This window comes from Thalassophryne amazonica, chromosome 8 (genome assembly GCF_902500255.1).
Source record: "Thalassophryne amazonica chromosome 8, fThaAma1.1, whole genome shotgun sequence".
Classification (NCBI taxonomy): domain Eukaryota; kingdom Metazoa; phylum Chordata; class Actinopteri; order Batrachoidiformes; family Batrachoididae; genus Thalassophryne; species Thalassophryne amazonica.
In genome coordinates this window covers 66,564,761-66,580,013 of record NC_047110.1, presented here as the reverse complement: position 1 = coordinate 66,580,013, position 15,253 = coordinate 66,564,761, and the positions used below count along the sequence as shown (strand labels likewise).

The 15,253-nt window shown below is 41.6% G+C and overlaps 1 protein-coding gene across 1 annotated transcript in view; it reads right to left on the bottom strand.

Annotated features, from left to right (window-relative positions):
* The window catches only part of st8sia2 (ST8 alpha-N-acetyl-neuraminide alpha-2,8-sialyltransferase 2), a 54,045-nt gene that overhangs the window by 18,896 nt on the left and 19,896 nt on the right, over positions 1–15,253 (bottom strand). The window contains exons 2-4 of the mRNA XM_034176541.1: positions 13,734–13,790; positions 13,243–13,380; positions 12,894–13,151 (exon numbers count right to left, since the gene is read on the bottom strand). Coding sequence (XP_034032432.1) covers positions 12,894–13,151; positions 13,243–13,380; positions 13,734–13,790 — 453 coding nt within the window. The remainder of the gene's footprint in view (positions 1–12,893; positions 13,152–13,242; positions 13,381–13,733; positions 13,791–15,253) is intronic.

Here is a 15,253-nt window from a genome sequence, read left to right as displayed (position 1 = left end):
TGTTAGTTGAGAGCGAGAGAAAGTCCACTGCTGTTGCTGAAATGGGTGAATTTAAGATTCTATATGAAAGTATTGATGTGGAACATTCATCCATCCATTTTCTTCCGCTTTATTCGGAGTCGGGTCGCGGGGGCAGCAGCTCAAGCAAAGCCGCCCAGACCTCCCGATCCACACACACCTCCCCCAGCTCCTCCGTGGGAACCCCAAGGCGTTCCCAAGCCAGCCGAGAGATGTAGTCCCTCCAGTGTGTCCTGGGTCTTCCCCGGGGCCTCCTCCCAATGGGACGTGCAGGGGGCATCCGGAAAAGATGCCCGAGCCACCTCAACTGACTCCTTTCGACGGGGAGGAGCAGCGGTTCAACTCCGAGCTCCTCCCGAGTGACCGAGCTCCTCACCCTATCTCTAAGGGAGCGCCCAGCCACCCTGCGGAGGAATTGATGTGGAGCATTTGATGGATTTTCACATCAAATGTTGATGTGGAACATTTGATGGATTTTCACATTTGATGGATTACTCCACGCCCTGACCGCTGTTGGAGTGATGCTGCCTCATGGTAAGTCTAACATAAACTATGCAAACGATGGAATTGGATGAGAATGGGAATAACCCCCTTGTGTCTGATGATTTGCGGACATTCATATTGTTATACGGTCGCAAATATCCGTCGCAAAAACTCCTTTTTAGCTCATTTTACGCCTGTATAACCATGAACATCCGCAAATCATCAGACACAACAGGGTTATTCTCGAAATTAAACAAACTTCTGCAAAAGAATAGAAATTAAACACAGACATAAAACACAAAATATGAAATTGCATATTCATCCTTCCCAAGTTAGTTTTTTGTTTTTGCATCCCCAGAGGATGTAATGGCCTTCAGTCCTTGTACGTAGGTTTCTATCAGCTTTGCACATCTGGACTGTGCAAATTCCCCATGTTCTTCTCAGCAAAATTTCTCAATGTCAATCAGGCTGGATGAGGCTCTCCTCCGGACTGTGCAAATTCCCCATGTTCTTCTCAGCAAAATTGCTCAACGTCAATCAGGCTGGATGAGGCTCTCATCCAGGACTGTCACGGATATGCTGCGCTCATGTTACTCTAATGCCTCCCACAGGGTGCAGCAGAGAACCATCCCTGCAAGATGATGCTCTCACCAACATGCTTCACAGCGGGGATGCTCTGTACTGTGTTGTCGTTTTTCACACATGGAGCTGGCTACACTTACAGAAGACAATCAACCCGACAACACCAAAAAATTGACATTCACAGCTGAGTTTTTTATGCAGAGATTCTGTAATAGTATTGTCTAAAATAAGCCTCTTTCCCTGCTGTGCTCTGCTCTGCACATCCGCATCACCACACAGATTTATTGAATAGAACAGAATAGTCTTTATTGTCATTGTACCAGGGGTGGTACAATGAAATTGGGGATGCTCCCGCAGAGCTACTGTACACCACAAAATATTGTTTAAAAGAGGAAGAGATCGAGAAGAACAAGATCACAAGGGACACGACGAGTTGAGTTTTTACCAAAATGTTCCATTTTGGTTTCATCTGACCACATGATATTCTCCCAATCCTCTTCTGGATCATAAATATGCTCTCTGACAAACTTCAGACAGGCCTGGACACGTACTGGCTTAAGCAGAGGGACACGCCTGGCACTACAGGATTTGAGTCCCTCTCTGCGTAGTGTGTAGCCTTTGTTACTTTGGTCCCAGCTCTCTGCAGGTCATTCATCAGGTCCCTCCGTGTAGTTCTGGGATTTTTGTTCATCGTTCTCATGATCATTTTGACCCCACGGGATGAGATCTTGCGTGGAGCCCCCGATCGAGGGAGATTATCAACGGTCTTGTATGTCTTCTATTTTCTTACAATTGCTCCCACAGTTGATTTATTCAGACCAACCTGCTTGACAATTGTAGATTCACTCTTCCCAGCCTGGTGCACATCCACGATTTTCTTCCTGGTGTCCTTCGACAGCTGTTTGGTCTTGGCCATGGTTGAGTTTGGAGTCTGACTGTTTGAGGCTGTGGACAGGTGTCTTTTATACAGATGACGAGTTCCAACAGATGCCATTAATACAGGTAACAGGTGGAGGACAGAAGAGTTTCTTAAAGAAGACGTTACAGGTCTGTGAGAGCCAGAAATCTTGCTTGTTTGTGGTTGACCAAATACTTATTTTCTACCATAATTTACAAATAAATTTGTAAAAAATCCTACAATGTGAATTCCTGGAATTTCTTTTCTCATTTTGTCTCTCACGGTTGAAGTGTACCTGTGATGAAAATTACAGACCTCTCTTATCTTTCTAAGTAGGATAATCAGGGACTGACTAAATACTTTTTCACCCCACTGTGTGTGTGTGTGTGTGTGTGTGTGTGTGTATGTATATATATATATATATATATACACACACACACACACACACACACACTAGGTCCGATACTGTTAGAAAAGTATCGAACCTTTTTATTTTTTGCAAAAACCTGATGGATTTGAATCACGTGTGCTTGCATGAGCCAACCTTGAACCTTCGTGCGCATGCGTGAACTTTTTCACGCCTGTCGATTGCGTCATTTGCTGGTAAGCAGCCTTTGTGTGAGGACGTGTGTTGTGCTCTTGGCGGATTTTCATTGCAAGGAAAAAGACGGAACGACTGGAGCAGCGCTACTGAATCAAATTTTGCCAGAAACTGGGCGACAGCCAGGTGGAAACCATTCGGAAGATTCAGACGGCTTTCGGTGGCTTTTCAGTCGTGTGACTATCCGAGAAATTGTAGAATCAAATCAAATCAAATCAATTTTATTTATATAGCGCCAAATCACAACAAACAGTTGCCCCAAGGCACCTTATATTGTAAGGCAAGGCCATACAATAATTACGGAAAAACCCCAACGGTCAAAACGACCCCCTGTAAGCAAGCACTTGGCAACAGTGGGAAGGAAAAACTCCCTTTTAACAGGAAGAAACCTCCAGCAGAACCAGGCTCAGGGAGGGGCAGTCTTCTGCTGGGACTGGCTGGGGCTGAGGGAGAGAACCAGGAAAAAGACATGCTGTGGAGGGGAGCAGAGATCAATCACTAATGATTAAATGCAGAGTGGTGCATCATGGGAACCCCCCAGCAGTCTAAGTCTATAGCAACATAACTAAGGGATGGTTCAGGGTCACCTGATCCAGCCCTAACTATAAGCTTTAGCAAAAAGGAAAGTTTTAAGCCTAATCTTAAAAGTAGAGACGGTTTCTGTCTCCCTGATCTGAATTGGGAGCTGGTTCCACAGGAGAGGAGCCTGAAAGCTGAAGGCTCTGCCTCCCATTCTACTCTTATAAACCCTAGGAACTACAAGTAAGCCTGCAGTCTGAGAGCGAAGCGCTCTATTGGGGTGATATGGTACTATGAGGTCCCTAAGATAAGATGGGACCTGATTATTCAAAACCTTATAAGTAAGAAGAAGAATTTTAAATTCTATTCTAGAATTAACAGGAAGCCAATGAAGAGAGGCCAATATGGGTGAGATATGCTCTCTCCTTCTAGTCCCTGTTAGCACTGTAGCTGCAGCATTTTGAATTAACTGAAGGCTTTTCAGGGAACTTTTAGGACAACCTGATAATAATGAATTACAATAGTCCAGCCTAGAGGAAATAAATGCATGAATTAGTTTTTCAGCATCACTCTGAGACAAGACCTTTCTAATTTTAGAGATATTGCGCAAATGCAAAAAAGCAGTCCTACATATTTGTTTAATATGCGCATTGAATGACATATCCTGATCAAAAATGACTCCAAGATTTCTCACAGTATTACTAGAGGTCAGGGTAATGCCATCCAGAGTAAGGATCTGGTTAGACACCATGTTTCTAAGATTTGTGGGGCCAAGTACAATAACTTCAGTTTTATCTGAGTTTAAAAGCAGGAAATTAGAGGTCATCCATGTCCTTATGTCTGTAAGACAATCCTGCAGTTTAGCTAATTGGTGTGTGTCCTCTGGCTTCATGGATAGATAAAGCTGGGTATCATCTGCGTAACAATGAAAATTTAAGCAATGCCGTCTAATAATACTGCCTAAGGGAAACATGTATAAAGTGAATAAAATTGGTCCTAGCACAGAACCTTGTGGAACTCCATAATTAACCTTAGTCTGTGAAGAAGATTCCCCATTTACATGAACAAATTGTAATCTATTAGATAAATATGATTCAAACCACCGCAGTGCAGTGCCTTTAATACCTATGGCATGCTCTAATCTCTGTAATAAAATTTTTAAGAAGAGGTGGGCATCATTTTTCGGAGTCCAGCATGTCCTGTGAGACTTCAACACGAAGGTGCTTTTGCTCCGCCGTCAGCTTCGGCACAAATTTCACCGCCACTCTTTTCATGGCCAAATCTTCTGTCTCAGTGGAATCTACTGAAAAAGTGCTGATGTCCACCTCTTCCGCAATTTCTCAGATAGTCACACGACGGTCCCGCATCACCACAGCGTTCACTTTGGAAATGATCTGGTCATTTCAGCATGCTGATGGCCGACCGGAGCGTGGCTCGCTCTCCACCGTTGTGCAGACGTGTAAACCGGTTGTACCGCTCCTTAATCTGTGTGATGCCCATAGCATTGTAACAGAAAGCCGTATGAATCATCCGAATGGTTTCCACCTGGCTGTCGCCCAGTTTCTGGCAAAATTTGATGCAGTGCTGCTCCAGTCGTTCCGCCATTTTCTTTGCAATGAAAATCCGACGAGAGCACAACACACGTCCCACTCAAAGGTTGCTTACCAGGAAATGATGCAATCGACAGGCGTGAAAAAATTCACACATGCGCACGAAGGTTCAAGGTTGGCTCATGCAAGCACACGTGATTCAAATCCATCAGGTTTTTGCAAAAAATAAAAAGGTCCGATACTTTTCTAACAGATCTCGTATATATATATATATATATATAAATGTAAAAATATGAATAAAGTGCAGCTGAAAAAGTGCCTGTAAACATTTAAGGCAGTGATTGTGAACACTGAGGGCACAGAAGCCAGTGCTTTTAAGGTGCTAAAGACGGGAGGCGGTATGTTGGGTTGTTTGTTGTCTAGGGGTGAAGGGGGGGTGAGGTAGATTCGGTTGTTAATGACAGCATGAAAGAAGTTTTTTTAAAGACTTTTTTTGCAAATTTATTTTTTGCAAATTTATTAAAAATAAAAACCTAAGAAATCACATGTATTCACAGCCTTTGCCATAAAGCTCAAAATTGAGCTCAGGTGTATCCTGTTTCCACTGATCATCTTTGAGATGTTTCTACAGCTTAATTGGAGTCCACCTGGGGTAAATTCAGTTAATTGGACATGATTTTGAAAGGCACACACCTGTCTACATATAAGGTCCCACAGTTGACAGTGCATGTCAGAGCACAAACCAAGCACGAAGTCAAAGGAATTGTCTGTAGACCTCCGAGACAGGATTGTCTCAAAGCACAAATCTGGGTAAGGGTAGAGACACATTTCTGCTGCTTTGAAGGTCCCAATGAGCACAGTGGCCTCCATCCATAAATGGATAAAGTTCGGATCCACCAGGACTCTTCCTAGAGCTCGCCATCCATCTAAACTGAGAGTCGGGGGAGAAGGGCCTTTGTCAGGGAGGTGACCAACAACCCGATGGTCACTCTGTCAGAGCTCCAGCATTCCTCTGTGGAGAGAGGAGAACCTTCCAGAACGACAACCATCTCTGCAGCAATCCACCAATCAGGCCTGTATGGTAGAGCGGCCAGACAGAAGGCGTTCCTTCATAAAAAGGCACATGGCAGCCCACATGGAGTTTGCCAAAAGGTACCTGAAGGATTCTCAGACCATGAGAAACAAAATTCTCTGGTGTGATGAGACAAAGATTGAACTTTTTGGCATAAATGCCAGGTGTCAGACTCAGTCTTGGTGCCCAGCCAGAACCCAGACCTGAATCCGATTGATCTTCTCTGGAGAGATCTGAAAATGGCTGTGGACCAACACTCCCCATCCAACCTGATGGAGCTTGAGAGGTGCTGCAAAGAGGAATGGACAAAACTGCTCAAAAACAACTGCTCCAAGCTTGTGGCATCATATTCAAGAAGACTTGAGGTTGTAATTGCTGCCAAAGGTGTATCAACAAAGTATTGAGCAAACGCTGTGAATATTCATTATATACATGTGATTTCTTTTTCATGTTGTCATTATGGGGTGTTGTGAGCAGACATTTGAGGGAAAAAATGAGTTCAATTCATTTTGGAATAACGCTGTAACATAAGAAAATGTTGAAAAAGTGAAGCGCTGTGAATACTTTTTGGATGCACTGTAAATGTGTGGCAAACTTTGCATGCTTGTATGACTGTTGTTTTCATAATGATTTACCTCATCTTCATCATGCCATGTTTGTTGCTGTTTTTCACTGCCATAGGTACCATTTGTCTTCTGCTATGTGTGTTAACCCCCAAACAGGGAAATGGGGATCTGACGGTTAATTCTCTGCTGCAATATTATATATTCTGAACAATATGAGCCAGCTGTGGCTCATATTAGAGCATTATATGGAGACATTGGGGAGGAGGTGGAGTTTAAAAAGATGGATTCCTTGTGAATATTAAAGCTTTGAAAAATGGCCAATATTTCGTAAAGCGGTTACTTTCAGTGTTAACTCATTAAAAACCAGCTGTGAGCATGACCATAAAAAACATTCACATCAGTTGCACTTTCAAAAAAATAACGTCAGTTTGAAACTGAGACTAATTTGATAAACAGGATTTATTTTGCTCTGTCTCTACATATATCTCGCTGTCTGTATTTACTGTATTGCTCTCGATTGCTCTGCCTTATCTCCTATTTCTATCACACTTTCACTATTTCTGTTTCAATCTCACTTTTTGTCTCTATCTCATGCTCTATGTATGCACAACTCTGGGTCCTCAGACGCCTGAATATGGTATATGCAGATGGGGACACAGACGTTACTTGTGTGAAAGATGCCTATTATGTGTTTAAAGTTGAATTTTCAATGATAAATAATTAAAAAGCAGATTTAAATAGGGAAAATAGTGAAAGTACTGTATACATCTGTGTGAGCACTACTGCAAATACATATTAAAGCTGTAAAGCTTATGGGTTTTCTAAGATTTAAGTCATAAAAATAATTTTCTTTGGCACCACAATAATTTTAGTCATTAGCATTTAAATAAGGGATTCATAATATGATATTGCCAATATGATCAAAATTTGTGCTGTCTGGAAACAATTTAGAATTTTGACCTCTGATGGTTTGAAATTCAAGCGATCAGACATCATGACCTACATCTGGTAGTGACATCATAGATCATGTGAGGGTTTCCCCCCAGCTGCGCGAGGATGCTGGGAAGGACACCGCAACTGCCAACTGAAGTAAAGACAGGCTGCTGGCTGGCTGCTCACTCGAACAAAATAAACCAAGATGGCGTTAAAAGCTCAGAAGCAGCTTGTTTCTGTGTAAATCTGTTTCTCATATATTTTGTAAAAGTTAGCGAGAAATAAATACTTCCAAAGGTGCCTTGACACTTGCACAAATTTGATCCCTGCACTGGCATGTAAATTAGTGTGCTAATGAGTAAACCCGTTGTAAACTGTCCGTGAACTGTGCGTGGCTGTGTGCCAGTGCGCAAAGAAGATTTTGAAATGTTCAAAATTTCTGACATGCATAAATCTTGTACCACATGAATGAACTAGCTGTGAACATTGTGTGACCTATTCGCAAACAGTGCGTGTCATTGCGCGCACAGTTTACACCAAGTTTGTGATAAGTTTACTCATTGGCACGCAAGATTCTGTGCCACTGTGGGGATCAAATTTATGCATCATGGTGCATACCATCTAATGACACGCATTGGCATGACGAACTACGCGGCAGTGTGGAGCCAAAATTTGTGCAAGTTCAAGGTGCGTTAAATGTAAAAACAATGTTTTTGTTATACAAATAATGAATGTTTATGAGTTCAATAATATGAATATTTGTGAGGTGAACCCATTCAAGGAGGCAAATTAATTATTCGTTTTATTGAAAGAATGAAAAAACATTCATTATGTGTTTTATATAATGGCTAAAATAGATCCTTGTCATTTGATATTTTACTAATTTTTAAACAACAGAAAAGGGACTGTGGTCCTGCGACAGACTGGCATCCTGGGTGTATCCCGCCTCACGCTCTATGACTGCTGGGATAGGCTCCAGCCCCCGTGACCCTTAATTGGACTCAGTGGTTGAAGATGTGTGTGTGTGTGTGTGTGTGAGAGAGAAAAGGGACTTACATTTGGTGTTCCACTGGTGTTTGACATCAACAGCCCAACATGAACTTTAAATTGGAGTCCAGAATTGTTCTCAGTCAGCTTGGAAAAACAATTAGTCCGTGATGCCGTGCACTGACTTTGTGCACTTCCCCCCCCAAAAAAAAAAAAAAAAAAAAAAAAAAAAACTTTGTATAGTTCCTCAGTCCAGCGAAAAATCATGTCAGCATTTCATCCACCTTTTCATCCCAAGAGCTCTTCATGCCTCCAGACGGCTTACAGCGTAGTGGATAGTTTTTTTGTGTGTTAGAAGAAGTAGTAGCATCAATTGGCTCCTTAAAATTGTTGTCCGCCAGTAAAACAAACTCTGCTATGTTTAGCTAAGCGCTGCCCCCAGTAGTGTGAGTGCACACAGTGGTGGGGCACGCAATAAGCAAATTTCATATAGCCAGTGGTGGGCAGAGTTCTGCTATTCTGCTAACCGCTAATTATCAAAGATAATATTTTCATTATCGGATTAGCTTTTCAGATAACTTTGAAAACCATCATCGGACCAATTACATTCCGATAAATTTTGGTCCGATCATTTTTAGTCAGCTCACATTTTTGCAGACGTAGCTTTTTGTAGTAGATGCGCAGTTCTATCTTCTACAAACAGAGAAGAGCTACTACTAGAAGAAACCACTCTATCCTCTGCAAGCAAAGGAGAACTGGTCATAGAAAAGAAAAAAAACTAATTTCTTTTTACCCCATATTGACACACTGCAATATCACCCAAGTCACCCAGAAGCATACAGTTTTAACTTATGATTAACATTTTAACCAAACTAATTTCAGACAAGTTATTTAAATTAACGTCACGTCTGAAGTCTTATAGTGAAAATATCAGATACACTCAACAAAAATATAAATGCAACACTTTTGGTTTTGCTCCCATTTTGTATGAGATGAACTCAAAGATCTAAAACTTTTTCCACATACACAATATCACCATTTCCCTCAAATATTGTTCACAAACCAGTTTAAATCTGTGATAGTGAGCACTTCTCCTTTGCTGTGATAATCCATCCCACCTCACAGGTGTGCCATATCAAGATGCTGATTAGACACCATGATTAGTGCACAGGTGTGCCTTAGACTGCCCACAATAAAAGGCCACTCTGAAAGGTGCAGTTTTGTTTTATTAGGGGGGATACCAGTCAGTATCTGGTGTGACAACCATTTGCCTCATGCAGTGCAACACATCTCCTTTGCATAGAGTTGATCAGGTTGTTAATTGTGGCCTGTGGAATGTTGGTCCACTCCTCTTCAATGGCTGTGCGAAGTTGCTGGATATTGGCAGGAACTGGTACACGCTGTCGTATACGCTGGTCCAGAGCATCCCAAACATGCTCAATGGGTGACATGTCCGGTGAGTATGCCAGCCATGCAACAACTGGGACGTTTTTCAGCTTCCAAGAATTGTGTACAGATCCTTGCAACATGGGGCCGTGCATTATCCTGCTGCAACATGAGGTGATGTTCTTGGATGTATGGCACAACAATGGGCCTCAGGATCCAAAATGATCAAGATTCAAAATGCCATCAATAAAATGCACCTGTGTTCTTCATCCATAACAGACGCCTGCCCATACCATAACCCCACCGCCACCATGGGCCACTCAATCCACAACATTGACATCAGAAAACCGCTCACCCACACGACGCCACACACGCTGTCTGCCATCTGCCCTGGACAGTGTGAACCGGGATTCATCTGTGAAGAGAACACCTCTCCAACGTGCCAAACGCCAGCGAATGTGAGCATTTGCCCACTCAAGTCGGTTACGACGACGAACTGGAGTCAGGTCGAGACCCCGATGAGGACGACAAGCATGCAGATGAGCTTCCCTGAGACGGTTTCTGACAGTTTGTGCAGAAATTCTTTGGTTATGCAAACCGATTGTTTCAGCAGCTGTCCGAGTGGCTGGTCTCAGACGATCTTGGAGGTGAACATGCTGGATGTGGAGGTCCTGGGCTGGTGTGGTTACACGTGGTCTGCGGTTGTGAGGCTGGTTGGATGTACTGCCAAATTCTCTGAAACGCCTTTGGAGACGGCTTATGGTAGAGAAATGAACATTCAATACACGAGCAACAGCTCTGGTTGACATTCCTGCTGTCAGCATGCCAATTGCACGCTCCCTCAAATCTTGCGACATCTGTGGCATTGTGCTGTGTGATAAAACTGCACCTTTCAGAGTGGCCTTTTATTGTGGGCAGTCTAAGGCACACCTGTGCACTAATCATGGTGTCTAATCAGCATCTTGTGTATATGTTTTAATTTTAAAGTAATGCACTAATTTTGAAGGTTTTAGTGTGGACATGCTGTATCCAGGTGCATTATGGGTATCTCAGTACATTCACAACAGAAGAAATGTATTTGAGATGCTCTGATCAGGCTCCACACGGACAACAGCATTAAACTTTGTATATTGTGCCTAAAACTCTCGTGAATATATTCTCTGGGTTTATAGATGTTGTTATTGTGTCTGTTTGATGGAACAATGCCAGAAGAAGCCCAGGTTGCTTCTGCAAAAGCCGAAAAGTCTGTTAAATTGTGATATAACCGGTGTCAAAATGCATAGAACACTGCCATCTACTGGCGACCGGTTATATCACAGTGTTGTCGACCGCAGGATTTTAAAATTATCTGGAGGTTTCCAAAACCTGAGAGACCACACACATAGAGATAAAAAAATCATAGATCTGACAGGTTTAGTTGTACAGTGTGTGGTGTCAGCCACATGGTAAAAACAACACACACAAACAGATTTCACACACGAACATTCCCAGGTCAGACACCTCGCTTTCTGATTGGCTGCATGTTACATTTAGCTCCTCACGTCCTTCTTAGCACACCACACACGGTAGGAATATTTGATAAGATTATATTTAGCATCATCACGATTGTCGGGGCGTCCTTAAGATTGTCGGAAGGGGAAGATCGGGTCCAATATCGGCCTAATTATCTTGCCATGTGAACCAGGCTTGATGTTATGACACCTCACGGAGCGACTGATTGATCTGTTATAACACCACACGGAGCGACTGACTGATCTGCTATAACACCGCACGGAGCTGCTAACTGATCGGATGTTATGGCGCCTCATGGAGCGACTGATTGATGCGTTATGATACCACACCAAACATGTTTTCACTATTATTTGATTTCTTTGTGCGACTAACTTTGTTATTCAAGCCTTCAAACGGCGATTCCTTTTCACCACACAATTCCAACCACACACGAGAAAGTTTTTTGACAGTTCTTGTTATTGAAAGAAACCTTGTCACCCTAACCGGATAGAGTTGTGATGTCATCATGTGTGCATGTCTAGCGGGATCTTAAAAATTTCTTTCTTTTTTTGTACAAATGAAAAATGACATTTTACAAAAGCACATTTATTTGTAAACAGCAACAGATGTTACACTGATTCACTTGTGTTGGTTTTTACATAGAATGAACAAATCAACCAATCAGTATGAGCGGAGGCTTAGTTAATCCATAATCCCTTTGGTGCATTAATATTCAAATTTTCAGAATTAATGCATTATTTTAAAATTAACAGATATGTGTTATATATCACTTTGTACATTTTAAGAGTTTACATTAATGTAGTTATTCTATTCGGAATAATTTTATTTATAAAGCAAAACCATAATTCAATCCTGCTTTCCACTTTAAGACCTCTGCCTCATCGCTGGACCACTGTATCCTGTCAGGGTAAATGATGCTTCCCTAAAGCAGGGGGCAGAGCGCACAAAGACTGAAGCACTGGCTCATTGGCTGTTTGGGTTTGTGATCGCCATTGGTTCTGTTAGAAGCTTTGGCGGTGTTTAAACTCAAAATCAGCTTCTTAGTAGCTGAGAGCATATTTGAGGCAAATTTGAAAGTTATTGGTTATCTGTAGCTTCCGATAATTTTTTAGGCAGTTTATCAGTTTAGCGTTAAAAAAAGATAACTTTTCAGTTACCTGATTACCAGTTATCAAAGCTAACTTTTTGGTTATCTGTGCCCACCACTGCATATAGCACCAAAATTGCACACTAAAAAAGAACTATTGCAAGGTCAATGAAACACAACAGCAAATGATATGAATAATCCATGTCACGTGACATACAACCCACCAATCAAATGACAAGGATCCACTCAGCCATTATATAAAACCAGATAACATCTTTTGAGTGATTTACAAGACATCTTATAGTTATTACTGTGCACACCCATCAAGCAAGTGAGCCAGGTCACAATATTAAATCCTCACACATGCTCAGATGCTCTTCCTCCTACAATTCATCTGCACGATGGCGTGAGAAGGAAAAGACAATATTTGCTATGGAACACCCACCCCCAGGTTAAATATGTTCTCTTCATTAAAATGAGCTGTAATTTTTCAACATGCTACAAAAATAAACCTAGGATTTCGGTAGAAACTACATTTTGTCAGTTTTGTAAGATGTGAAAGGCCATACAGCCAAAAAAGGTATACAAAGTTGAAAAAAAAAAAGATTAATGTAATTAATAGTTCATATCAAATGTGTGAGATTCAACCCTGATGTCTCTTATGTTGTCCAGTAGGAAAGGAATGGGGGGAAGGAATACCTGATTACAAAGTCATGAGAGTCGATCTCTGGCCCACAGTTGCTGTTCATCAGAATCCCAGAGTTTCCTACAATGGCACATCGTGCGTGGTGTTGGTTCTTCATCGGTGAAACAGTTGGCAAAAGGCGGTACAGATTCTCTGAGATGTTTGTGGTGCTGTGCCGGTCAAAAACATAGTGGATGATATCTCCTGGTTTCAGTGTGCCTTTCAAAATAGAGATGTCTCGCTCCGGATCAAGGAATCTCAGGACATTTTTCCTACAAAAAGAAAACCAAACTATAAAACCCGCTAACTATTAAATCCTGTATATAGTGAAGCACAAATAACTGTGGAAACTTCTCTGTCCACCTGATGAGGCTGGAGAGTGTTTTGTTAAAGGCCCATTTATATGACCGTAGTTTGGCTGTGGTATTGGAGGTGGGAAGATCACTGTTTATATATTTATTCAGTACGGTCAAAGTAGTTGGACCCACATTTGCTGCCATCCTGAAAGAGAATTTACAAATTATACTGATTAATAACAATATTAGCCATGAGCACTGTCTTATAATTGTGGCACTGTATTACATCACAATGGTTGATACATTCCATAATAAAGAAGTCCTATACAGCCTCAATATACTACATAGAATCATACTAATAATTTAAGGTAAAGTCTGGTTTTACAAATTTCAGCATTTTCTGTCACAAAGCAACAGCCTTCTTCCATTAAAGAGTAAAAAGGCAAGCAGAAAAAAAGAAGACACCCAAAGCTAATAAAAATTGAGAGGTGCTGGTTTCTACCCCACTGGTGTTCTGCAAATATATATGTTTGTGTTAGAATAATTTGATTTTCAGACCTGTGCCGTTTAGGAATAAGCCTCTGTGATTCCACCATCCTTGACTGCCCAGTGTCTCTAGAAAAAAATATGTTTTTAATGAAATCATGACTGACATGCTGCAGTCTGAACAAAAGCTTGAAACCCCTTTAATCAAATTTTGTCAAATAATGCACACAATGCATATATGTAGTTTATCAAATCAAATCAAATCAAATCAATTTTATTTATATAGCGCCAAATCACAACAAACAGTTGCCCCAAGGCGCCTTATATTGTAAGGCAAGGCCATACAATAATTACGGAAAAACCCCAACAGTCAAAACGACCCCCTGTGAGCAAGCACTTGGCAACAGTGGGAAGGAAAAACTCCCTTTTAACAGGAAGAAACCTCCAGCAGAACCAGGCTCAGGGAGGGGCAGCCTTCTGCTGGGACTGGTTGGGGCTGAGGGAGAGAACCAGGAAAAAGATATGCTGTGGAGGGGAGCAGAGATCAATCACTAATGATTAAATGCAGAGTGGTGCATCATGGGAACCCCCCAACAGTCTAAGTCTATAGCAACATAACTAAGGGATGGTTCAGGGTCACCTGATCCAGCCCTAACTATAAGCTTTAGCAAAAAGGAAAGTTTTAAGCCTAATCTTAAAAGTAGAGAGGGTGTCTGTCTCCCTGATCTGAATTGGGAGCTGGTTCCACAGGAGAGGAGCCTGAAAGCTGAAGGCTCTGCCTCCCATTCTACTCTTATAAATGCTAGGAACTACAAGTAAGCCTGCAGTCTGAGAGCGAAGCGCTCTATTGGGGTGATATGGTACTATGAGGTCCCTAAGATAAGATGGGACCTGATTATTCAAAACCTTATAAGTAAGAAGAAGAATTTTAAATTCTATTCTAGAATTAACAGGAAGCCAATGAAGAGAGGCCAATATGGGTAAGGATATACTATATCCTTCTAGTCCCTGTTAGCACTCTAGCTGCAGCATTTTGAATTAACTGAAGGCTTTTCAGGGAACTTTTAGGACAACCTGATAATAATGAATTACAATAGTCCAGCCTACAGGAAATAAATGCATGAATTAGTTTTTCAGCATCACTCTGAGACAAGACCTTTCTAATTTTAGAGATATTGCGCAAATGCAAAAAAGCAGTCCTACATATTTGTTTAATATGTGCATTGAATGACATATCCTGATCAAAAATGACTCCAAGATTTCTCACAGTATTACTAGAGGTCAGGGTAATGCCATCCAGAGTAAGGATCTGGTTAGACACCATGTTTCTAAGATTTGTGGGGCCAAGTACAATAACTTCAGTTTTATCTGAGTTTAAAAGCAGGAAATTAGAGGTCATCCATGTCTTTATGTCTGTAAGACAATCCTGCAGTTTAGCTAATTGGTTTGTGTCCTCTGGCTTCATGGATAGATAAAGCTGGGTATCATCTGCATAACAATGAAAATTTAAGCAATGCCGTCTAATAATACTGCCTAAGGGAAACATGTATAAAGTGAATAAAATTGGTCCTAGCACAGAGCCTTGTGGAACT